The sequence below is a fragment of the Felis catus genome, chromosome D3 (genome assembly GCF_018350175.1).
Source record: "Felis catus isolate Fca126 chromosome D3, F.catus_Fca126_mat1.0, whole genome shotgun sequence".
NCBI classification, from domain to species: Eukaryota; Metazoa; Chordata; class Mammalia; order Carnivora; family Felidae; genus Felis; species Felis catus.
The window spans coordinates 48,640,940-48,666,020 of NC_058379.1; the positions used below are offsets into that span (position 1 = coordinate 48,640,940).

At 36.3% G+C, this 25,081-nt stretch overlaps 1 protein-coding gene across 7 annotated transcripts in view; it reads left to right on the forward strand.

The window, feature by feature from the left end:
* The window catches only part of TAF4B (TATA-box binding protein associated factor 4b), a 187,655-nt gene that overhangs the window by 41,090 nt on the left and 121,484 nt on the right, over nt 1–25,081 (forward strand). For all 7 annotated transcript variants that reach the window (XM_045041945.1, XM_045041946.1, XM_006938826.5 and 4 more), the window contains 2 exons: nt 629–734; nt 20,737–20,906. In XM_045041945.1, the coding sequence (XP_044897880.1) occupies nt 629–734; nt 20,737–20,906 (276 nt within the window). The remainder of the gene's footprint in view (nt 1–628; nt 735–20,736; nt 20,907–25,081) is intronic.

Sequence of the window (25,081 nt, forward strand, 5' to 3'; positions counted from 1 at the left end):
ATCATGCTGGGTTTGGAACATGATGGGGTTTTGTGTTCTCTTTTTTATTTGTTATATTAAGAAAAGGTACTCTTTTAAAAGTAGGACCTAGGAGAGAGGACTGAAAAATCACTAGTACATTCTTTGTATATACATAGCTACTTTTTGGGGATATATATTTTAGAGTAGAAGAAGCAACTACTCATGGTATTTTGTAATTAGATAAAACAATGTATTAGTGAATAAAGCACTTTTTTTAATTTACAAAAATTGCTATAGCTTTATTTCTTTTTGAAATGTACTTTTTCTACATTTGGAAATCAGTGCTAACACAAAAGAAGTTTCATGTATTTTTAAAATATGCAAATATAAATGATATATTAACATCACTTGTCACTATTTATGCATATTTTCATAATGCTGGTAATCCTATAGGCTGAAGACTGTATGAAAAGAAATTTTGATTTTTCTAAGATGATTTCATGCAGGGAATAAATTCATTGTCATTTTTGAGTTTAAACATAGTTCTAGGACAGCTTGAAATTTCTTTTGGTTATTCTGGGTATATTAAAAGCTGCTGTCCTGCATTTCTCCTAATATGGCATGACTGATTTTTTTTAAATTCTTTTTTCTTCTTTTGTTTTTATAGCTTCCATTTTAAAGCAAATTACCCTACCAGGAAATAAAATTCTGTCACTCCAAGCATCTCCTATTCAGAAAAATAAAGTAAAAGAGAATGGAATAACATCTTTCAGGTAAAGAAAATAGTTAAAATTTGGTCTGGTTTAAGGAAGTAGTATTAACAAAAAAGATGGCAGAATAGTACTTATAAAATAAATATCTTGATGCCTTTTTAAAAAGCCGACAGTACTTTATTGAGTATAATTTATAAACAAGTGTATAAATCTTAAGTGTATAGTTCAATGAATTTTGATAAATATACATCCCTGTATAATCAAGATGCTGAACATATCCTTTACCTTCATGCTATTTTCAAATCAATTACCTTCTAACCCTTGCCTCCAGCAACCTCTATTCTTTAATTTGTTTTTTAAAATTTAGAGAGAGAGAGAGAGAGAGAGAGTGCACGCACACACATGACCAGGGAGGGGGCAGAGAGAGAGGTAAGGGGCAGAGAGAGAGGGAAAGAGAAGCAGGCTCTGCACTGACAGCGCGGAGCCCAACAAAGGGCTTGAACTCACAAACTGCAAGATCACGTACCTGAGCTGAAACCAAGAGTTGGGCACTTAATTGACTGAGCCACCCAGGCGCCCCCAGCAGCTGCTATTCATATGTCCATCCCCACAGATCATTTTTGTTTATTCTTGAACTTCACATAAATGACAAATTGCATTAACCTTTTTGCATCTTTTTCCTCTCGGCATGTTTTTGAGATTCATCCATATCATTTTGAATATTAAAAGATTGTTCTTTTGTATTGGTGAGAAATAACCTTTGTAGTCTCCTGTTGATGGACATTGGGCTGTTTCCAGTTTGTTTACAGTAATATGTAAAGTTGCTATAAACATTTATATACAGGGGCACCTGCATTTAAAAAAAAATCACATTTATATACAGATTTTTATGTGAACATAGGTCTTCATTTCTTTGTAGTAAATATCTAGGAGTTTGATTGCTGGATCAGTAGGTGAGTGTGTGTTTATTTAAGAAACTACCGGGGCGCCTGGGTGGCTTGGTCGGTTAAGCCTCCGACTTCGGCTCAGGTCATGATCTCCCGGTCCGTGAGTTCGAGCCCTGCGTCGGGCTCTGTGCTGACAGCTCAGAGCCTGGAGCCTGTTTCAGATTCTGTGTCTCCCTCTCTCTCTCTCTGACCCTCCCCCCATTCATGCTCTGTCTCTCTCTGTCTCAAAAGTAAATAAAACATTAAAAAAAAAAATTAAAAAAAAAAAAAAAGAAACTACCAAACTGGGGCACCTGGGTGGTTCAGTTGGTTAAGCGACTGACTTCAGATCATGATCTTATGGCTCATGAGTTTGAGCCCCATGTCGGGCTCTGTGTTGACAGCTTGGAGCCTGGAGCCAGCTTTAGATTTTGTCTCCCTCTCTCTCTGCCCCTCCACCTCTTGTGTGCATGCGCACGCACTCTCTCTCCAAAATAAATAAATATTAAAAAAAAAAAAGAAACTGCCAAACTTTACCAAAGGAACTGTACCATTTTGCATTTCCGCTAGCAATAATAAGAGTTGATTTGCTCTTCTACTTTGTCACCTCTTGGTATCGTCAGTTCTTTTGATTTTTACCATTCTAATAAGTGTATTATGGTTATTATTGTGTAGTTTTAATTTGCATTTCCCTAATGACTAAAGATATTGAACATCTGTTCTTGTATTTATTTGCTATCCACATATATTCTTTTGATGAAGTGTGTGTTCAAATCCTTTGCCCATTTTTTCTTACTGAGTTGATTTCTTATAGTTGATTTTTTTTTTTTATGGTTCATTTATTTTGAAAGAGAGAGAGAGATAGAGAGAGAGAGCATGAGTGGGGGAGAGGGAGAGAGAATCCCAAACAGGCTCCTCACTGTCAGGGTGGAGCCCAACATGGGGTTCGAACCCATGAACTGTGAGATCATGACCTGAGCTGAAACCAAGAGTCAGACGCTTAACTGAGCCACCCAAGAGCCCCTCTAATGGTTGAGTTTTTAGAGTTCTTTGTGTATTCAAGATCTAAGCTTTTTACCACATAAGTAATTTGGAAATATTTTCTTTATGGTATGTTCTATCATTCGCCAGTGTTTCTCACAGAGCAAACATTTAATTTTGCTGAAGTTCAGTTCATTACATTTTTCCTTGTAAATTATATTTTTCATGTTTTACCTAAGAAGTATTTGTGTAATCCTAGCTTACAGAGATTATCTTCTATGCTTTGTTCTAGAAGTATTATAATTTTAGGTTTGTTCTTATATTGATATTCTAAAATTCCTGCCTATTTCCTGTATAAAAATTAGTGTGTGGATATTTTATTTTCTTCTTCCTCAACTTTCTTCCATTTTTAGTTGCATTATTTCTTTGTCATAATTTAAAATAATTTCTGCAGTAGTTTTTCTTCCTTGTCTCCATCTGCATTTTAGTTGTAGGTCTACTTTTATATTAAAATGATCATCATCAGCCCTTTCTCTGACGTTTTCTTAGTTATCTCTTCGTTGGAATGAACCAATTCTACTTGAGTTCCTCTACTCAAGAAAGGCTGATTAGTGTAGAATTCCCTAAGTTCTTGTGTGTTAAAAAAACCAAAAAACTGCTGCAGTGTCCTTGATACATGAAGGACATCTGGCTGGATATGAAATTAACATTTTTGTAACATTTTTGTATTGCGTTTTAAAAAATGCTTCTCCACTGTTGCTTGATATTTATGTTGTTTTTATGTATTTGATATTCTCATCTGAAGGCCTTGAATTTATTTCTTCATCTTTGAAATGTAATATTTTTGTATCAGGATATGCTGTGAAACATTGCCCATTCTGACCTTAACTTTCTTAGGTTCCCAATTGGCATGTTTAATATGCAGATTCTGCTCTCTTGAGATGCCTATAAAGTTTTCTTGGATTATAATTTGAAATATTAGTTCTAGTCCATTGTTTTATGTTTCACTCTTCAGGGGATATAGTAGTATGGATTTTATTCTGCTTATCTCCCTTAATTTCCACTATTTTGTCTCTGATCTTTTATTTATCTCCTTTTCATTCCTTTGTTTTTTATATCTCTCTTCAATGCTTGTTTTTTTTATTTTGTAATTAAAATTTTTTTTTATTTTTTATTTTTTGGAGAGTATGAGTCAGGGAGAGGGCCGAGGGGCAGAGGGAAAGACAGAGAATCTTAAGCAGACTCCATGCTTACTTAAGATTCTCTTAAGCAGATTCCATGCTCAGCATGGAGCCTGATGTGGGGTTCTGTCCCAGAACCCTAGGATCATAACCTGAGCTGAAATCAAGAGTCATATGCTCAACCAACTGAGTCACCCAGGCACCCTTGAACATCTTTAAAACAGCTGTTTAAAAGTCGCAGTCTAGTACATCTGTCCCTGGGTCTTTTTCAGGGATAGTTTTCTGTGGATTTTATTTTTCTTTTAATTGGTCATACTTTCATGTTTCTTTGTATGTGTCATGATTTTTTTGTTGAAAACTGGACGTTTAAATCTAATAATGTGGCATCTCTGGAAATTAGATTCTTCACATTCCCCAGGGCTTGCTGTTTTTTTGTTTTGTGTGTGTTTTGTTGTTGAAGGATCAACCTGAGGTATACACTTTAGATCTTAGATCATCTTTAGCCTTTGCTTTCCCTTAGGCATGTTTGATGACATTCTAATTGCCCCCATACATTCTGTTGCCTTTGAATGTCCTAGTCTTTCATGTTGGGCTTCCAAAAGAGGAAAATGAGGGCATGAGGAAAAATGGAGACTGGCCCTTTAAATGCCTTGGCTGTCCCTATGGCTAGAGGGTGAGGACCTTGCAACAGAGGGAGGAGTTGCAGCAACAATGGGCCACTCACTTCATTGTCTACATCTCTATGATCAGAAGCAACAATCAGTAATCCTAGCATATACTCCTGATATTTGGAGGACAGTTTTTTTCCTCATCCTAGTTGCAACAAGCTTTGTGCAGACTGCTCCAATACATATGCATAGTTGTCTGCTCCAGGGCTGCAGCCTGGGGGATGGGGAGCTTCTGCCAAACTAACAGCTGAAATTGACCCAAATAACCACAGTTTACCTTACCATCCCCTTGGAAGTTGGAAGCCTTCAAAAGATTCAGGAGATCCAAAATAGTTACATTAGACAGATTCCTGATGCTCTTTTGCCATCTCCCAGAATCCTTCTCAGAGTGCTTTTCATAAAGCTTTTCGCCTGGCTTCTTTGACTTTTATTTTGCAGTTTTTTTTTTTTTTAAGTGAATTACATTTTTAAAAAAATGTTTATTTATATTTGAGAGGGAGAGAGAGACAGAATGTGAACGGCAAGAGGGTCAGCGAGAGACAGGCAGAATCCAAAGCAGGCTCCAGGCTCTGAACTGTTAGCACAGAGTCCAATGCAGCGCTCAGCTCACGAGCCTTGAGATCATGATCTCAACTGAAGTTGGATGCTTGACCAACTGAGCCGCCCGGGTGCCCCCTTTTGCAGAGTTTTAGTGCTCCATTCCTTACGTGAAAAATCATCACACAATGTCAGGTCTGTTTCTTTGTGCCTCAATTCTTTTATAGGATCATGGCCTATACTCTGAGTCTTGGCAGCCTTGAACTTTTTCCTGTCTCTCTATCCTCATGAGTTCGCCTAATGCTCTTTTGGCTTTTCTACTTAGTAGCTGCCCTCTCCATGGCTCCTTAGTGTCTTATTCCTTATCAAGAATTTGCACATGCCCAAAGGAAAAAACAGCATGGAGAGAATTGTGTTTCCTATCATGAGGAACCTCCTATCATGAGGTTCTCTTCTTTTGGAACTCTGGTTCCTCAAGACCTGGTTTTCCCAGCATTTATCTGCCTTCAAAGAAACTTTAAAAAAAATGGGCTTTGTTAGTTTTGTTTAATCGGAACAATTTGTCTGTGATAAGTGATAGTCTACAGCAGAAGCAGAAGTCCTAGTGTAATTCTTTACCCTTTTGTGTATTGCAAATATCTATTGGAGTTAGTGTTTTCAGTGCACTTTATGGTGTATTTTAAAGTAGTTGAATTTACCAATTTCTTATATATGAATTACTTACTGATGTCTTACCCTCCTTGGTATCATAAAGATACCTTTATGATATTCTAAAAATTTTAAAGTTTTACTTTTTATATTTAAATCTTGGTCAACAGGGTTTAATTTCGAATTTTTTTAAATGCTTATTTATTTTTGAGAGAGAAGCAGAGAGAGGGAAACAGAGGATCTGAAGCAGGCTCCACGCTGTCAGCACAGAGCCTGATACAGGGCTCAAACTCAAACCATGAGATCATGACCTGAACTGAAGTCAGATGCTTAATCAACCTAGCCACCCAGGCACCCCAAAAGGGTTTAATTTTGGATTTGTTTGTTTCTATGACGTAGGGTAGGGATCCTACTTCACTCTTTCTCATGCGTAATCATTTGTTCCAACAACATTAATGAAGACTCAATGATCTGCAATGCCTCCTATGTCATATACACATGGATCTTTTCTAGGCTGTCTATCCATTTTAGTTAATCTTTTCATCTCTGCTTCATCTTTTTGGTTAATTTGTTTATTTCCAGTAGGATGCTTCTCAATTTACCGTAACTTCAAAATAAATTTCGAATCTGTTAAGGTACCTCCTCTACCTACCTCTCCTTATTTATTTTCCTTCCTTCACTTTCATATCCCACCTCTCCACTCTTACTGATTTTCACGTCTGTTCTTGGGATTTTGCTGTTCCATATAAATTTAAGTGTTTGAATTCCACCAGAAATGTCTGCTGGAATTTTTAATGGCATGGCCTTGAGTCTATTGTCCTTCAGCTGATTTCTTTATAATTTTTAGTCTTCTGTCTATAAACATGATTTATATCTTCATTTATGCATGCTTTCTTAAACATCTTTCGATAAAGTGTTACAATTTCATCTATAGGTATACACAGTTTGTTGAATTTATTCCTAGGTGCCTCTTTTTTTATTGTTATTATAAATATATTTTTGGTAATTGCCTTTTCTGTTACTACATAGGAATGCACATTGCTTTTTTTTTTTTTTTTTTTAATCCTATGCCAACTGCCTTGTTAAGTTCTTATTTCTGATAATTTTTAGTTTATTTTGGGTTATTTATGTAGAAAGTGATGTCAGGAGTGATACTAGAATTATGGGTTGACTTTTTGTTTTCAACACTTTAAAAATGTTGTTCCCATAGTTTTGTGTGTATGTGTATGTATTCACTTTTCAAAGGTAAAACAGACAGGGAAAAATCACCCTGAGTTAAACTACAGTGAAACAGCAGCACATTTGAAACCCTACTAACATCAAACATTGGACAATCAAATATTCATTGTTAGAAATTATTATAAAATGGTTAAAAACAAAATGTGGAATCATAAACATGAGCAAGTAATAATTTTCTATTAAAAAAATGAATATGGGACACCTGGGTAGCTCAGTCATTTGAACATCTGACTTCAATTCAGGTCATGATCTCATGGTTTGGGAGTTCGAGACCCACATCCAGCTTGCTGCTGTCAGTGCAGAGCCTGCTTCGGATCTTCTGTCCCCCTCTCTACCCCTCCCCTGCTTGCACCTTCAAAAATAAATAAATATTAAAAAATAAATACAGTGATGAAAAAGGACATTTAGAAGTGAAAAACATAATTGCTGAATTTAAAACCTTGTTGGATGTGTAAATCAGATTAAACCTGAGGACCTAAAATGAATTTGCTTTACTCCAGAGAGCATTTGTGACTTTCTTGTAGGAACCAGGGTGACTGTTGACTTGGGACCACTTTAGCACCTGTTCTAGGGAACCTGACTGAACCCAGCAGTCTCAGATACAATTTCTCCACTTTATAAGGGGTCTGAGAACTAGTGCCAGCCACAGGCATTTGTCCCTGAGGTAGTTTTACCTTTAGAGTGTGGTTATTGCTTATTTTTACTGACAACTTTTTTGACAACTTCTGTGCACCCAACATTAGAATGAAAATGTCTTATGCTGGTCTAGTTAGAATGCAGTGTAATTTCTCCTCAGTAAATCTAGTCCACTTACTGCCTGAAGCAAAAATGTCACCATTAGTATTTTCTCTGGGAAATTTCTAGCTTATTACTTTTGCTCATTTATCTGTTGAGTGCTTATTGCTTTCTAGACTTTATATATATATATATATATATATATATATATATATAGGAGAGTAATTCTTTGTTATATATGTTGTAAATATTTTTCTCCCAGTCTTTTGTTTAACTGGCAACTTTGTTTTTAGTGTCTTTTGTTTTAGAAGATTTTAAATCGCAATATTCGATTTATCACTCATGCTTTATGGCTTTTGAATGTTACCATTTTCTAAGAAATCCTTCTTCATCCCAAGCTCATAATGATGTGCTTCCATATTTTCTTCCAAGATATGTATACACATCTTGTATATGTACATATACCTTTACCTTTTCAATAATTCTTGATTTTATCTTTGTAAATGTCTGCAGCAGAAATTATCTTTTTCCCAGTTGGAATGCCTGTCTCAACAGTAATTACTAAAGAATTCATTATCCTTACCTTTCTTTTTTTTTTTTAAGCTTTTAATTTTTTTTTTTAATTTTTTTTTTTCAACGTTTATTTATTTTTGGGACAGAGAGAGACAGAGCATGAACGGGGGAGGGCAGAGAGAGAGGGAGACACAGAATCGGAAACAGGCTCCAGGCTCTGAGCCATCAGCCCAGAGCCTGACGCGGGGCTCAAACTCACGGACCGTGAGATCGTGACCTGACTGAAGTCGGCCGCTTAACCGACTGCGCCACCCAGGCTCCCCATCCTTACCTTTCTGATTTGAGATGTCACCTTTACCTGATAATAAATTATCACTTATATAAGGGCACATTTCTAGAATTTCTTTTAGTGCAGTGTTTTTATTTTATTTCTGTGTTAACATTTTTGCATTTTCTATTATGATTCTTTCATTATTTGTTTTTATATCTGATCTGACAAGGTAAATCCTCTGTTTATTCCTTTTTTTTTATCAAAGGTATCTTCACTTTATTTTTCTACTGCATGTGAATTTTAGAAATTTAGAATCTATGAACCATTTTTTATTGAGGCCATGTGATTAGATTAGTTTACGAAGAATTGACTTTTTAAAATTTTTTTTTTAATGTTTATTTATTTTTGAGACAGAGAGAGACAGAGCATGAACGGGGGAGGGTCAGAGAGAGGGAGACACAGAATCTGAAACAGGCTCCAGGCTCTGAGTTGTCAGCACAGAGCCCAACGCGGGGCTCAAATTCACGGACCGCGAGATCATGACCTGAGCCGAAGTTGGCCGCTTAACCGACTGAGCCACCCAGGCGCCCCAGAATTGACTTTTTAAAAAATGTTTGTTAATTCATTTTTAAGAGAGAGCAAACGTGAACAGGGGAGGGGTAGAGAGAGAAGGGGACAGAGGTTCTGAAGCAGGCCCGTGCTGACAGCAGAGATCCTGATGCTAGGCTCAAACTCAAAAACTGTGAGATCGTGACCTGAGCCAAAGTTGGGACGCTTAACAGACTGAGCCACACAGATGCCCCAACAATTGATTTTTTTTTTATGATGTCAGCTATCTTGAACTGTAGTTCTGTTTGTTGGAATTCAGTAAGGCTGTAGATAACAGGCATACTAAAAAACAGTGGCATGAGTCAGACAGAAGATTGTCTTACATTTGGGAAAACTGAAAGTAAGCAGATCATTGCAGATATAATGTTGCATGGTGTAAGGGACCCGGGTTTCTTGTTCACTTCCTTTTTGTTCTTCAGACACAACTACTCATGTTCCCACTGTACGTGGGCATATTGTAGATGTGATATTCCCTGGACTCTCTTTCCTCCAGTCTTCATTTGGCTTGGTCCTCATTTTAGTTTAGAAGTTGACTCTTTAGAGAGTCTTTGCTTAGCCAGCCAACGGAAAGTAGTTTCTTCATTCACACTTGCTGTCTTGTGAAGGACTCATCAGAAAATATCCTGTTTGTTTGTTTACCATTCCTTGTGTTTCCCACTCCTTTTAGACTCTCTGGGTGTTTATAGTCACTTTTATTTACCATTGTATACCTAATGTTTAGAACAAGGCCTGGTCCATAATAAACATTCAAATAGTTGCTGAAGTGATGAATTTTGAAAAGAGAATAGGAGTTTCTATAACCATAGCTATTTTTAAAGATATCTTTTATTTTTGCAGTAAGATACATTTTTTGTTTTGTGTAATGCTTTATAGTAATTTGGGTTATTCATGGTTTATGCATATCTTTTTAAAGTTACATTTTTTTAAACTTATGTTTGGTTTATTTTGGGTACTTAATGTCACTTCAGTTGTTAAAATGAAGCTTCAAAAAGACCCTTGATGTTGACTCTTTTGTAAAATAAGAGGAGATAATAGTGTATGCCATTAGATCTTGTCTTGACTTTAACTGGATGAGGTTTAATAACATAGGATGATATCTGCCTATTTTTTCAAAACTACTTGTTTAACTGAATAAAAATTTTTTTTTGTTCATGACTTTTTCCACTAAGAGAATTATATTTTTCTATTCTGCTTGTCATTGTACCTGGGATGAATAAGGGAACTTATTCACCAGGCACTTAACACCAGTACTTAAACACCAGAGGGAGCCAGAGATTCATGTTTTATTCTTATTTCAGCATTAGAAGTGACAAATATGACTGTACCTTTGCATGTTTGTTAAGTTAACCCTACTTAAACTGAGTGGCTATTTAATGATAATAAGGAATTATTATTGATTTTTTTTGAAGATATGGTAATGCTTTAAGGTTAAGGTTTTTTTTAAGAGTTCTTATAGGAAAAAATAGTAAAATATTTATGGATGGATAATGCATATACATATTACCTCTGTTAGTAGGGGTTTAATGTGTTATTTTTAAACTTTTGCTTTAAAAGACACTTTTAGGAAAATAACATAGGACACGTTACATGCTATTTGCATAGACAGTATTACTTCATTAAATTGGATATCCTTTCTTTTCTTATATTGTAAGAATCAGATTCTCTAATATAGATTAAACATATGTTCACCTTGCTCTATATGTAGTTTTTTCATCATGTATTTATTAAAGAGTCTGCTTTTCCTTATAGGTACAGGTATAGCCATAATACATATTGTTATATAACCTATGAAATAATACATATAGTTAATCTTTCCAAAGCAGGACTTTGGAGAGCCTCTAGTGACAAAAGAAACCTCTCATCTTGGAAAGATAAAGCATCAATGTGAGCTATGCCCCCATTAGCTCTAAATCTAGAGTTAAAATTCAACAAAACAGTCTTCTTGGAGGAGTTGCCTTATACTAGATCTCAATATAAATTAAGCTCTTAAACATTCTTCGCAGGAAAATTATATGAATAAAGACTTGGGAGAAAAGATATGAAGTCTTTCAAAGTTTTTGGCCAGATTTTGTCATAGTAAAATGCTGTTTAGGAAAAATGTTTGTACTTAGGTGCAGAATGAGCTGGAAGAAAAGGTATTAGAGGTAGATGAAGCAAAGGTCGAAGTTACATGGGCAGGAAATAGGACATGTCTCTTTTATATGTCATGGGCATCCTCAAGAAGGATCAAAGCCAAGAGATAGTGACAATTGTATGGTATTATTTATAATAAAAATTTCTTAACAGTATTAATAATGGAAAATATATTAAATATAGGAAGTGGGTGGTAGATACTTTCAGAACAATTTATAAATAAACAATTGCTAGTATAGCATAGGTCAACAATTTCAAAACTACCCATGAACTTACTGAGATTATTGATTTGTGGGCTTACCCAGAATAAAATCTCTGGAGGCTGAACCTGGGCAAGAGTCTGTATTTTAAAAATCCTCATAGTATTTCTGCTGCTCATTATAAGTTTGGGACTGTAAGTATAACCATCAGGTTTCCAAATGTGATCTATAGAAAATAGTTTTGAAAATGAGGACTTTTTCAGGGAATTTGTGGTTAAAACAATTTTAATTTTACTACTACTACTACTACTACTACTACTACTAATAATAATGTTATTTGCCCTTTTCAGTATATTATTTGATTAGTGGTTCAAAAACTACAGTGGCAAAACCTCTGGCACCTTAGTATTATTCAAGGCAGGGACACAAAACTATGCTGGTAGCCATTCATTCTTTACCCTCACACACTCAGAAAATGAAAAGAACCTAGGTGTTTTGTTTGTTTGTTTGTTTGTTTTTAATGAGATGTCATGCATTATTATTTTTATTAGGTCTCAACCCTTGAGTACACACCTTTTTAGTATTCTGTGTGACAAAATAGGAGGTTTGCATAAAGCTCTTCTGCATGTTGGGGGGTCTCACGGTTGTCTCAAGGACAAGTGCTTGCGCTTGTGTTTCAATTGTGAGCTAAACTAACCACTTTTCGTGGAGCACCACTTTTACTTGAAAGAACAAAGAGCAACTGAAAAACAAACGGTGGCTATTTAGACTTGGGAATTTGTCAGATATTTTTGTGAAAATGAAAAAACGGAGCCTGTCACTTCAGGGAAAACAACTGACAGCATTTATTTGCCAGTGATAAAGTTTGAGCTTTTTAAGCAAATATTAAAAAGTTGCAAACCTTGTATCCACTACCATGAGCTTAACATCTTCTCAATACTTAGATTTTCTGATAAGATTAGTGCAGATATTAACATGTGATTTTGGATTGCGTATGGTGAATCTAAATTTGGAAGATCTGTATAAACTCAGTGACACAATATTTTTCAGATTACCAATACATGATGTTACAAAACCATGCATTAGTTAAAGGTTCATCCAAAGTGAAGAGGGTCAATGGATTTTTAAAGAGATTGGAAAAATAGAGCACAATGCTATCCTTCTGAGTGATTAGTTTTTAATTTTGGCATTGCTAGCATTAAAATGGTACTTATGTTAATATGTGATGGTTTCATTACTTTTCAATGAATAAATACTCATTTAAAAAAAGAGATTTTATTTATTTTGAGAGAGAGAGAGAGAGACATAGAGCAGGGGAGGGGCAGAGAGAGGGGGAGAAAGGGAATTCCAAGAAAGCTCCGCACTGTCAGCACAGATCCTGACGTGGGGCTTGAACCCACAAATTGTGAGATCATGACCTGAGCCAAAATCAAGAGTTGGATGCTTAACCAACTGAGCCACCCAGGTGCCCCCCAAAATATTTTATTTTTAACTAATCTCTGCACCTGACGTGGGGTTCAAACTTACAACCCTGTGATCAAGAGTCATATGTTCCACCAGCTGAGCCAACCAGGTGCTTCTACATACTCATTTTTGATTTCTAATATGGTTCTAGTTTCTAATACAGTTTTCATTCAAAATCTTATAATAGCTACAGTTTTCACCCAAGCTAGATAAGGGAATTGATGAATAGAGATGTGAACAAATTTGTTCAAGGTCATCCTTTTAATAACTGTCAGAACAGGGACTGAAACCTTGGTCTCTAACTCTAGAATTGGTACAGTTAGTTAATTAATTAATTAATTAATTAATTATCTTGAGAAAGAGCACAAGAGCCAGCAAGAGCAGGGGAGAGATGGGTGGGGGAGGGGGGGTAGAGAATCTTAAAGCAGGCTCCATGGAGCCTGGAGGCTGACACTGGGCTCAGTCTCTGAATCTGACTGTCAGATCATGACCTTAACCAAAATCAAGAGTTGGACGCTTTACTGACTGAGCCACCCAGGTGCCCCAGTGCTCTTAATTTTATAACTCCGTAGTTTTCCAAGTGTGGTCCACAGAGTGTGTACCTCACAGACACCTAAGTATGTTTGTTTAAAAACAAACAAACCAAAAAAACCCCTCTATAATAGACCCACTGAACATGAATTGTGGGTGCTGAATGGGTGTGTATTTGATTGTGAGCCCTGCATTTTGAACATACTCCTGGGTGGTTCTTAAAATCACTAAGGTTTGGGAAATCCTTCAGTATGTTACACTACATTTGAGTCAAAAGAGGAAAGACAAAAGGGATTTTCCATGAGAAAAATAACTTCACAGAGGCATGAAAGAGGAATAAATAGGGTGTTGTGTGAGTTTATGTGCTGGCTATGGTATAGAGGTTATGCTTGAGGGTGGTTAGAAAAAAAAAAAGGATTGAAGGCAAAATTATTTTACCAGAGATTAGTAATCTAAGGGAAAAATTTGATCTTAAAGTAAATTTTTTCTTTATACTTTCTAAACAAATTTATTCTACTAAGTAATATATATATTTTGTACAGTATTCAAAAGGAAAAAAGGATACACAATGGAAAAATATGGTTCTCCCGTGCTTCTTTTTCTCTCTGCTACCCAGGTTCCCATTCTAGAGCCAACCACTGTTAGCAAATTCTTGTGTATTTTTCTGGATGTAATTTTCTCAAAATAGATGGTAGTATACAATACATCATGTTTTACATTTTGTTTTTTACAACTTGGTAGTAATAAATCTTGGAGATTGTGCTATCCCAGTGTATATTCATTGTGATTTGAGATTTTTATCAGTTACATAATGATGGTTACATAATAATGATAGTTAAGCTATTTCCAGTGTTTTGTACTAGGAAAACAAAGCTGCAGTGGCTATCATTTCACATAATTTCTAGAAAGAAGTGCTTATTCATTTTAAATTGTCAGATAATATCAAGTAAATCTCCACAGAGGTTAGATTTACAAATTACGCTGAGCAACAAAGCTTACAATAGCATATTTTCACATGTTCTGATGAACTTTATTAACAAGTTTTTGCCAGTCTAACAGGTGAAAGGTTATATCTTATATTTCTCTTATGAGTCGAACATCTTATTTTTGAGTCATTTTAAACTTTCTGTTAACTGAAAATTCTTGTGCTTTGTCCATTTTTCCATTGGATCATAAGTTCTTTCCTTAGTTATTTGTAGGAGCTCTTTGTATATTAAACTAATTCCTTTTCCCATGATATGAATTACTTCCTTCAATCTTCAGTCTAATATGTAGGGATTGTTATTGTCTCCATTTTACTGACAGTGCAGGTCTAGAAAGATTGATTTGCTTTATTTCATACAGATAATAACTGGCAGTTAGGATTACACTATGGGCAGTTCGACTCCTCATTTTTACCCACTGTTCTTCTCAGTATATTTTAATAGATAAATAGCACACTGTTTTGAATGCATGGAAGTTTCCTCAACTATTTACCATTTACATACTACTCTGCTAAGAATGAGAGAGGTGATAAAAATAATATATTTATTATACTTAATATATTTGTTGAGTATAATCAATACAGTTAGTCTAGTAGGAGTTTAAGAGAAATAGGCTGATTTTTTTTGTATTTACAAAATAACCATATGCTCATTTATTTACCATTTATTGAATATTTACTATATGAAGCATAATCCTGGAAATGAAAGACACTTTCTGCCCTCATTCATAGGTTAATATGGGAGATAAGCAAGTAATCCAGTGCTTAAAATATGGTAGAGTAAGTGCTGTGGTGGAGTATGTAAAGACTACCTTGGAATATCCAAGCCCCCCTCCCAGACAAGTGGGGACGTGCTGTATTGCATTTCAGTAAAGTTATTAGTGTGTGTGTGTGTGGGGGGGGGCGCTTAATACAGGTTATCCCTTGAAATATGCTGATTTTTAGAATAAGAAGCAGAGTAAAACCTACCATAACAGAGACAAAACATGCTCTCAGAAGTTAAAAAGTTGTAGCAATTGGACACATGCTTTTTTTTAAAGTATCAGCATTAGTATTTTATTAGCATAAAAACAAAGTAAAAACATAAAAACAAAAGTTTAAAACAAATTAAAGTGGCATTTCTAAACTACGCATTTGAAAAGGACTGGGATATAGCTAAGACTTTTGACAACTGAAAGATAATCAAAGAGGAGTTTGAAGACTAGAACTGGAAGTAGGGAATGTTCTGAGCAAGGCCAGAATCAGTATGAGCTGTGTGATAGTGAGTAATGGGAGGTAAGAGTGCTAAGTTAAGGTCATTACCTGGAAAACCTTGAATATCAAGTTAAGTTATTGGCAGCGTGAGAGATTTTTAAACAGGAGAGTAATATGATTCTCTCTACTTTAGAAGAATCAGTCTGGTGCTGGTATAGATCTTAAGAGGGTGGAAGAGATTTAAGAAGTCAGGCATAAGCAGTGGATAACTTTATCAAAAGCTAAAGAATTAGATCCGTTTTAGAAGCCAGATTGCAAGACATTAATGATAATTGGGTAATGCTTCTTTAATTTTTACATAGTAACTCATTACAACCCACAGAATCTTGAATTGGAAAGCTTTTTCTATTAAGGCATTATTAAATTTCCTCTTTGCATATCTTAAAAAGAAAACAGAACAGATTATTTTTCATAGTACCTTCATAAAAAGGCACTGCATTAGATCAGAAGACTTGAAGATATAGTTCAGAGAGTCTCATTTTCTTCTTCAGAATTAAAACCAAACCAAAATCACAACTGTGCTTCAACATCAAAGCCTTTAATACTGTCCTGGCCTATCTTAGCTTTATTGATAATGCTGTTACAGCATTGTGTTGTCTTTTCTTTCCATCAGTCTGCCTCCTGTCTTAGAGGAAGTGTTAAATGGCTTGGGTGCTATTTACTGTGGCACCTTTTCCTCTTCCCTCAGTAGGGGTCTTCCTCTCTATTGCTGCGCCCTCGGTAACCATAGCAACTGACAGCTGTACTAGAGGGAGCTGTGTTCAGCTTGGGGCCAAATAGGAGGAGGGAAGGCAGGCACGAACAAATCTTATTGGGCAGTTAGTTCCTTGCTTATTTCAGAGGAGGGCTGCAAGAAGATTCTTAAAAACATGGGACTGTCTCCTCATTGATGAATTCTGTTCATTTTTAGTACTCTGGTAGTAAGTACTAGTAAGTACTGGTAGTAAGTATGCCTGGTACTGTTCTCTGCAGCCTGTGTGTGAGATTTCAACAGGGAGTATGCAGAAACCCCTTGGAAGCAAATTGCAGTTAATAGGGCCTGTGTACCTGACAAACATCTGAGATTATAAGCATTTGGTGTTGTGTGCATGGGTGTAAAGACCTTGTTTTATATACCTTAAACAATTCTACTTTTTTAAATGTTATTTTTGAGAGAGACAGAGACAGAGACAGTGTGAATGGTGTGGGGGGGCGGGTGCAGAGAGGGAGAGAGGGAGACACAGAATCCGAAGCAGGCTCCAGACTCTGAGCTGTTAGCACAGAGCCCGACGTGGGGCTTGAACTCAGGAACTGTGAGATCATGACTTGAGCCGAAGTTGGATGCTTAACAGACTGAGCCACCCAGGCCCCCCTACCTTAAGCAATTCTGATTTTCTTTTTAAGGGAAGATTGATGTTATATGTCTAAACTTCATGTTTTCTATTTCCAGGTTTCTTTTCCTACATGTTTATTTACTATTTTTTAAATATCACTAATAATTTTTATTGGGTAATTCATGTACATAGTACAGCATTCAAAAGGTAGAAAAGAGTATACTGTGGTATAAAGTAAGTCTTTCCTATCCCTACTTCCCTGTTTTCCTCTCCAGAGAATTTCTCATTTATCTTTCCAGAGATATGTGAGGTTATACCCATATGTGTATGTGTGTGTGTATGTGTGTGTGTCTGCGTGTCTGTCTGTTTCCCAAGGGACAGTTTCTTCTCTACCTCTTTTTTTTTTTTTTTTTTTTTTTTTTTCCTGCTCCATAGTACTCCTTGGCAGTTGCTGTGTATCAGGTCAAAGAGGACTGCCTCATTCTTTTAAGTGGCTGAGAGGGACCTTTGAAAACACCTAATCTAAGTTACTCATTTAAAAAAAATTTTTTTTATTAATTTTTATTTTTTAATTTTTATTTATTTTTGAGAGAGGCAGAGACAGAGCATGAGCTGGGGAGGGGCAGAGAGAGAGGGAGACACAGAATCCAAAGCAGGCTCCAGGTTCTGAGCCATCAGCACAGAGCCTGACAAGGGGCTTGAACCCACAAGCTGTGAGATGATGACCTGAGCTGAAGTTGGATGCTCAACCGACTGAGCCACCCAGGCACCCCTAAGTTACTCATTTTTAAAGGAAATTTGAGGGGCGCCTGGGTGGCGCAGTCGGTTAAGCGTCCGACTTCAGCCAGGTCACGATCTCGCGGTCCGTGAGTTCGAGTCCCGCTTCAGGCTCTGGGCTGATGGCTCAGAGCCTGGAGCCTGTTTCCGATTCTGTGTCTCCCTCTCTCTCTGCCCCTCCCCCGTTCATGCTCTGTCTCTCTCTGTCCCAAAAATAAATAAATGTTGAAAAAAAAAATTTTTAAAGGAAATTTGAGTCCTAGAGATGGTAAGTAACTGGTTGGGTTTCAATTTTAGAGTGAACTAGCTCTTCATTAATGTGTAGTTGGCCTTTTTTAAAAAAAATAGATATTGTTTATTAAAGCAGGTTTAGGTTCACAGCAAAATTGTTCGGAAGATACAGAGAATTCCCCTAATCCCACACACGCATCACCTCCCTCATTATCAACATCTCCCACCATAGTGATCATTTGTCACAGTTGACAAACCTGCATTGGCCATCAGTATCCCTCAAAGTCCAAAATTTACATTACAGTTTGCTGTTGGTGTAGTACATCCTATGGGTTTTAACAAATGTATAATGATGTGTATCCAACATTATAGTATCATACAGAGTACTTTCACTGCCCTAAAAATTCTGTGTTCTGGCTATTCATCTCTCGCCTCGCTAAATCTCTGGCAACTGCCGGTCTTGTTAGTTTGCCTTTTCCAGAATGTCATATGGTTGGTATCATATGTAGCCTTTTCAGATTGACTTTTTTCACTTAGTAATATGCATTTAAGTTTCCCTGTATGTCTTTTCATGGTGTGACATCTCAATTTTTTTTTTTTTTTAGCACTTAAAACTCCATTGTCTGGATATGCCACGATTTATTTATACATTTAGTTACTGAAGGACATCATGATTATTTCCAAGTTTTATCTGTTATCTTTGAAGCTGCTCTAAACATCTGTGTACAAGTTTTTGTGTGGACATAAGTTTCCAACTCCTTTGGGTAAATAGAAGTGTGGTTGTTGGATTGTACAGTAAAAGTATGTTTAGTTCTGTAATACACTGCCAAATTGTCTTCTAGGGTGGCTGTACCATTTGGCATTCCCACCAGCAGTGAATGCGAGTTCCTGTTGCTCCACATCCTCACCAGCATTTGATGTCAGTGTTTAGGATTTTGCCTTTTCAAACAGATGTTTAGTGTTATCTCATTTTAATGTATATTTCTCTGGTGAAAGGATGTGGAGCATCTTTTCATATGCTTCTTTGCTATCCGTACATCTTTGGTGAGGCATCTGTTAGGTCTTTGGCCCATTTTTTAATTGGTTTGTTTTATTATTGCTGAGTTTTAGGAGTTCTTTGTGTATTTTGGATAACAGTCCTTTATCTGATGCCTTTTACAAATATTTTCTCCCAGTTTGTTTAGCTTGTCTTTTCATTCCCTTGATATATCGGGTTTTTTGTTTGTTTTTTGCACTTTAAAGTAATCTTTACCCTCAACGTGAGTCTCAAACTCACAACCCCAAGATCAAGAACCACATGCTCTACGGACTGAGCCAGCCAAGTGCCTCTTGAGACCTGGGGTTTTTAGAAATATTTTTCATTCAGACCTTTTATTTTTTTATTTGGATCTTGGTCCATCTTTGGGTTTATGGTGTCTGCCATTCTTACACTTAAGATGTTTACATGTTTAGATGTTTCTGGAAACACTATGTAGGTGGCAAAATAATTCTTAGAACCATTTTTGGCATTCATACTTCTGACAATACCTCTGTGACATTTGATAAGGCGACTGCAAGCATTTTTGTATAGTTTCTTTGTATTGCATGTTTTATTTTTCCCTTTGTAAAGACTCACCTCTGAATGTTAGGGTTTTAAATCTGTTCAGATTATGAGACTATTGTTCTATCTCTCACTTTCAACTGCCGTGTCTAGCTTTGTTTTATTTAGTTGTTTTTATTTTTTTTTTAATCTCTCATATATGTTTGAGCATCGTCTCTTTGCCTCTCACCCCTAAACACTGCTTTTTAAAGTGGAACACCAGAGGCCTTCATTTCTTGAGTACTTGACAATTATAATTTATTTCCCTTTCCCATGCACAAATGCATTACCACAGGGAGTTTCATAATTTAAATCTATTGACGTGAGACCACATGATATACCATTTGGCCCATGCAATAAAGAGAAGCAACATCTTTTTTATATAATCATGTTTGTGTAAATTATGTTATGCGTTGATAGGTGAGTTATGATCGGTAACCTGCTTGTTATTACATACGGTGATAAGGATGCTGTGAGGGAATTTTCGTATTTCTTTTCTCTCTTCTCTACCCTTAAACAGATACGCTCATCTTAGCACTGTAGCCATGTAGCAATCCTATTAGATAAAAACAACTATTTAATTTTGCTGGTGCGATGCAAGGAGCTCAAATGTATTTTGTGTTTTATATGTATGTCATGTTAGTATGTGTGTGTGTGTATAATTTTATACCTTGTATGTAGACCTTTGCAGCCATTTGCTCGAGGATGTGGTTTAATGAATTCAGTTGGTACAGGTGGAGCACACCAAAAGTCTCAGGCAGAAAATCAAAACTAGTTTTAACCATTTGGTTTCAGAATAGTTAGTCAAGAAAGCTTCTTTTCAAGGGTCTTTATGTGGGTACGGACCTTTGAGGACCAGGGGATTTCTCCTGCTCCTCAGTGGAACAGTAGAGTACACTGGGGAAATCAGAGGGCATTTAATCATCTTGGATGAAAACAAAGAAGTCTGTTTTCATTTCTTTGTCTCTTCATTTCAGGGCATTTGTGGATAACTTAGTTTAACTCCCAAGTCCCTCATTGACTAAACTGAAAGAGAGATGGACACTAGGAGACACAGTTGCTTCTGATTCATCTTTCTGATTAAATATACACTAATGGTTAGACATATCAATTAATTTTAAAAGCTTCCAGGGAAAGATAGCTATTGTTCAGTTCTCTTGCTTGGATGAATTGAGAAATTAATGTCTGTAGTTATAAGGAAAGATCTGTAATTCTTTGCTCTCTTAAATCATTCATGTACAGATCACCAACCACCACCACCACCAAAAAGCTATCTTTTTTTCCTCTTAGAGATGAAGATGACATCAATGATGTGGCTTCCATGGCAGGGGTCAACCTCAGTGAAGAAAATGCTTGCATCTTAGCAACAAACTCTGACTTGGTTGGCACACTTGTTCAGTCATGTAAAGATGAACCATTTCTTTTCATTGGAGCTCTACAAAAGAGAATTTTAGACATTGGTAAGTGCAGACTTATGATTGTTGACCTGAGAGTACTGTCTGTTCCAGGGAAAGTATTATCAAAAGAGACGGCCTGGGTTGGTGTTCCTGGAACTCTGAGGCTTAAATAAGGCTGTGGAAAGAATCAGGATTTCATGGGTGTTCTAGAAAGAGGCGTTTCATTTTAAGAACTACTAATGTAACTTAAATCATAACCTACTGTTTTGGGTTTAGATAATAGAAGTTAATATTTTATTTATATTTCTTAGAAAAAGATGTGTGTATTTTTATGTGAATTTGTACACATGACATACAATTTTTTTTCTGTCCTGTTCCTTTCGTGGTTGGCCTTAAGTACATATGTATACATGTGCATGCATACATTACAAGTTCATGTTTATGAAATACAGAAACTGCCAAATATTGTGGAACAGAAATACAGAAGTTGAGAGTAAGTCCCTTTTTTTTTTTTTTTTTAAATCTCAACCCTGAAATTAAACTTGTTGCCCTAAAAGAACTAAATTAAAATACTAGGTGTCTTTCTGGGTCCAAAAGTAGCTATTAGATGGCTGCAACGTGTAGAAGGAAATGGAAAAAAATGTACTAGTTTTGTTCTGGAGCCACACAGCTTTTTTGTTGTTCTTTAATACCAAACTTGCAGTAATGTGAGAGACTGCACTCTCCCCATATTGACTGAGAAATGAGACAGTTTGGAGAGAGAATATTGCCTGTGAGTTATCTCATTTCTTGTGTCCTAACCCTGGGACTTTTTGGAGTCCCTTTTCCCATATCAAATTTGGGAGGTCAATACTAGTGACCTTTGAGTATACTTTAGTAAGAATCTTTATTATTATTATTTTTATCATTGTTATAATTATTAAATGTTTATACTTGAGAGAGAAAGAGAGAGAGAGAGAGAGAGAGAGAGAGAGAGAGAGGGGCAGGCAGAGGATCCAAAGTGGGCTCTGTGCTGACAGCAGACAGCCTGATGTGGGTGGGGCTCCATCCCATGAACCGCAGGACCATGACCCCAGCTGAAGTTGGATGCTTAACAGACTGAGCCACTCAGGCACCCCAAGAATCTTTATATTTTATATTGAAGCCCTAACACAAAAATCTGAAGCTTTCTGATTTCTGATTATACCCATGGTATTTTTTTTTTTTTTGAGGGAGACAGAACGAGTAGGAAAGAGGGAGAGAGAGTGGGAGAGAATCTTAAGCAGGCTCCATGCTCAGCATGGAGCCCAGTGTGGGACTGCATCCCATGACCCTGGGATCATGACCTGAGCTGAAATCAAAAGATGCTCAACCAACTGAGCCACCATGGTATTTTTAAAGACTACAAAGTACATTACTATTACATATTTTAAATCTGTTTTGCAAAATAATAAATGTTTGAGCTCCTGCACCTTTTTTTTTAAATCTCTAATGTAACTTGGGTATGTTATCTTTCTTTTATTATGAAAAACTAGAATTTATAAGCAGTCTAAAAGTATAGGAATTCAGAAGAGCTCTTGTTAAAATGTTTGCTGTTTGCTTGCATTTTGTTTGCCTTTTCTCCCTGCCCTCTCCTTCTCCTTTTCCTTCTTTCTTCCCTTTCCTTTATTTTTATTTTTATTTATTTTTTAACTTTAGAGACAGAGCATGAGACAGGTGGGAAGGGGGAAAGATTCAGAAAGAGAGAGAGAAAGAAAATCTTAAGTGTACTCCAAGCTCAGTGCTCAGTGTGAAGCTCAGAGACCTATGCAGGGCTTAATCCCATGTCCCTGGGATTGTGACCTGAGTTGAAATCAAGAGTCCGACACTCAGCTGACTGAGCCACCCAGATGCCGCATTTTCCTTTCTTACTGTTTCAATTTCTTCTTTGCCTAAGTGTTGTGTACGGTATAGGAGCCAGTTCCTTAATTTTGGAAGACGCATTTTACCGTCCTGTGATGGCTTAGGAAACTTACTGGTATTGACTCCATGTAACTATATAATTATCTAGAGCTTTGGTAGAGTAGAAATAGATACTTAGTTTTATTCGTTCCCACCCCACCCCCTAACAAATTTTGTTTTTAATTTGACTTAAACTTTGATTATATGATAGGAAAGTCTTTGGCATTGCAAGAACAGTTTGATCATTTAGGACAGGGATGGGCAATTTTTCTCTACAAAGGGTCAGATAGTAAATATTTGCCACTTTGTGGGCCATGTGGTTTGTATCACGGCTGCTCAACTCTGCTATTACATTGCAAGAGCAGCCTTAGAGAATATGTAAACAAATAGGCAAGACTGTATCCCTATCGAACTTCATATACAAAAAGAGATCAAATTTAATTTGCCAGCCTCTGTTTTCAAGAAGAATTCTGGGAACAGCTATTTGTATTTTCAGTCCTTAATAATCACAAATGTGTCACTTACTAGGATAGAAAATTGCAAAACTTCTTACTTCTGAATTACCTAAGCTTTTTAAAAAACAATAAAACTATAGAGTGAGTGGAATTATGTATTTCTAGGAATGTTTTCCATTTATAATAAAATTCTATCTTTACAGAACAGATCAGAACCAGGACTATTCCTTAATAGTCCAAAGTTCCAGAGAATTTTTTTTGGAAGGTTTTTCTACTTAAATGTTAGGATAGTAAACATGCCAATGTTTTTCCTTTTTTTGTTAATTACCTAAATTAAATTACAGACATTCTATAAAATCACATAACAAGCTTTCAAGTACCAGCTAGATTTTTTTAATCAATTATGTTGATTTAAAGAGAGTGTTATATTTAAAAGTGGGAATTTTTTTTTTTTTTTTAATTTTAGAGAGTGAGCACAAGTGGGGGAGAGGGGTTGAGGGGGAGAGAGGGAGGGAGGGAGGGAGGAAGAGAGGGAATCTTAAGCAAGGCTCCACATGCTCGGTGCAGAGTCTGACACAGGGCTCGGTCCCACAACTCTGGGATCGTGATCTGAGCTGAAATCAAGAGTTGGACGCTCAACCAACTGAGCCACCCAGGAGTTGTAACTTGGTAACTTTGTCATGTTTTATTATCAGTGGAGTAAAGATATTAGAACATTTGAGTGTTCATTAAACCCTGGAATTGTCTGCAAATCCCCTCACTTGTTTATTTCTAATACTCTAAAACATGAATTTTTTTTTACATAGGATAAACGATTTTATAAATACATATAAAATTATTTTTGAAGTTTCCCTCCAAAACACTACATATTTCTATGTGTTCATTTTCTTTCCCTTAGTCATGAACTGACATGTCATCACCCATCTACCCATGTTTAGTTGTAACTTTAATCATTGGATGATTTTGAAGTTGTGTCCTGTATGTAGAAGACCTCTGCTATTTATGTATGCTGACAGTTTTAGTAGAGTAGCTTTGGCTTTGTGGTGTTTTTTCCCTGCTTGAATCTAAAATTGGCGATGAATTCAGTTTTGCTAGATAGCAACGAACCACATTTTGAAGGTTTGGCTTAGGAGAGGCTAAATAGTTTTATATCTTCTTCCTGTCTGCTTTGCTATAGCCTGCATTTTGGACCTTGAGCGCTTTTTTGGAGGTTCTAGTAAGGGAATGCAGCTACTCACATACCCCTGACCAAAGAATGGCCCTCCTCTATCCAGTTCTGTCAGTTTAAGGAACATGTAGCTTTGGGAGGGATGCACAAGGAACACTGAGAGAGGCACCTTGGCAGCCAGATCAGCCACATCCACCCTGGTGATCAGATGTCACAGCCAGGTAGCCCTCACATCCTATAGCCTATACTTTGAAGTTTAACATTTATTATGAAATAGTGTTAAAGAATGAATATAAGATTTGTTGGCTTTTAATTAAAGCCTATCTTTGCTATTTTGCTGTACTCATTCACACTGGGAGTATTTAAGAGTATGTTTCAGATGAGAGTGCAAAAGCAAACTCTTATGTTTGTTAAAAATAAACACAGTAGTACTATTAAAAACTCATTTAAATTAGCCAACCTAATTGGCTATATCTTTAGAATTAGGTCTCTGTTGATACAGGTGGTTCACTGAGCTGAGGAATTATTATTCAAAAACTGATAAGATTGATTTATAAATGAGCCTTCTGCCTTTGGGTATGTGGTCCAAGTTGTTTTCTTGAATCTTTCTTCCTAGTTAGCAGAAAGAAGAATAGAAGTTTGGTTTATTTATGGAATGAGATATAGTGAGAGAGAAATTATTCAAATGGAGGAGT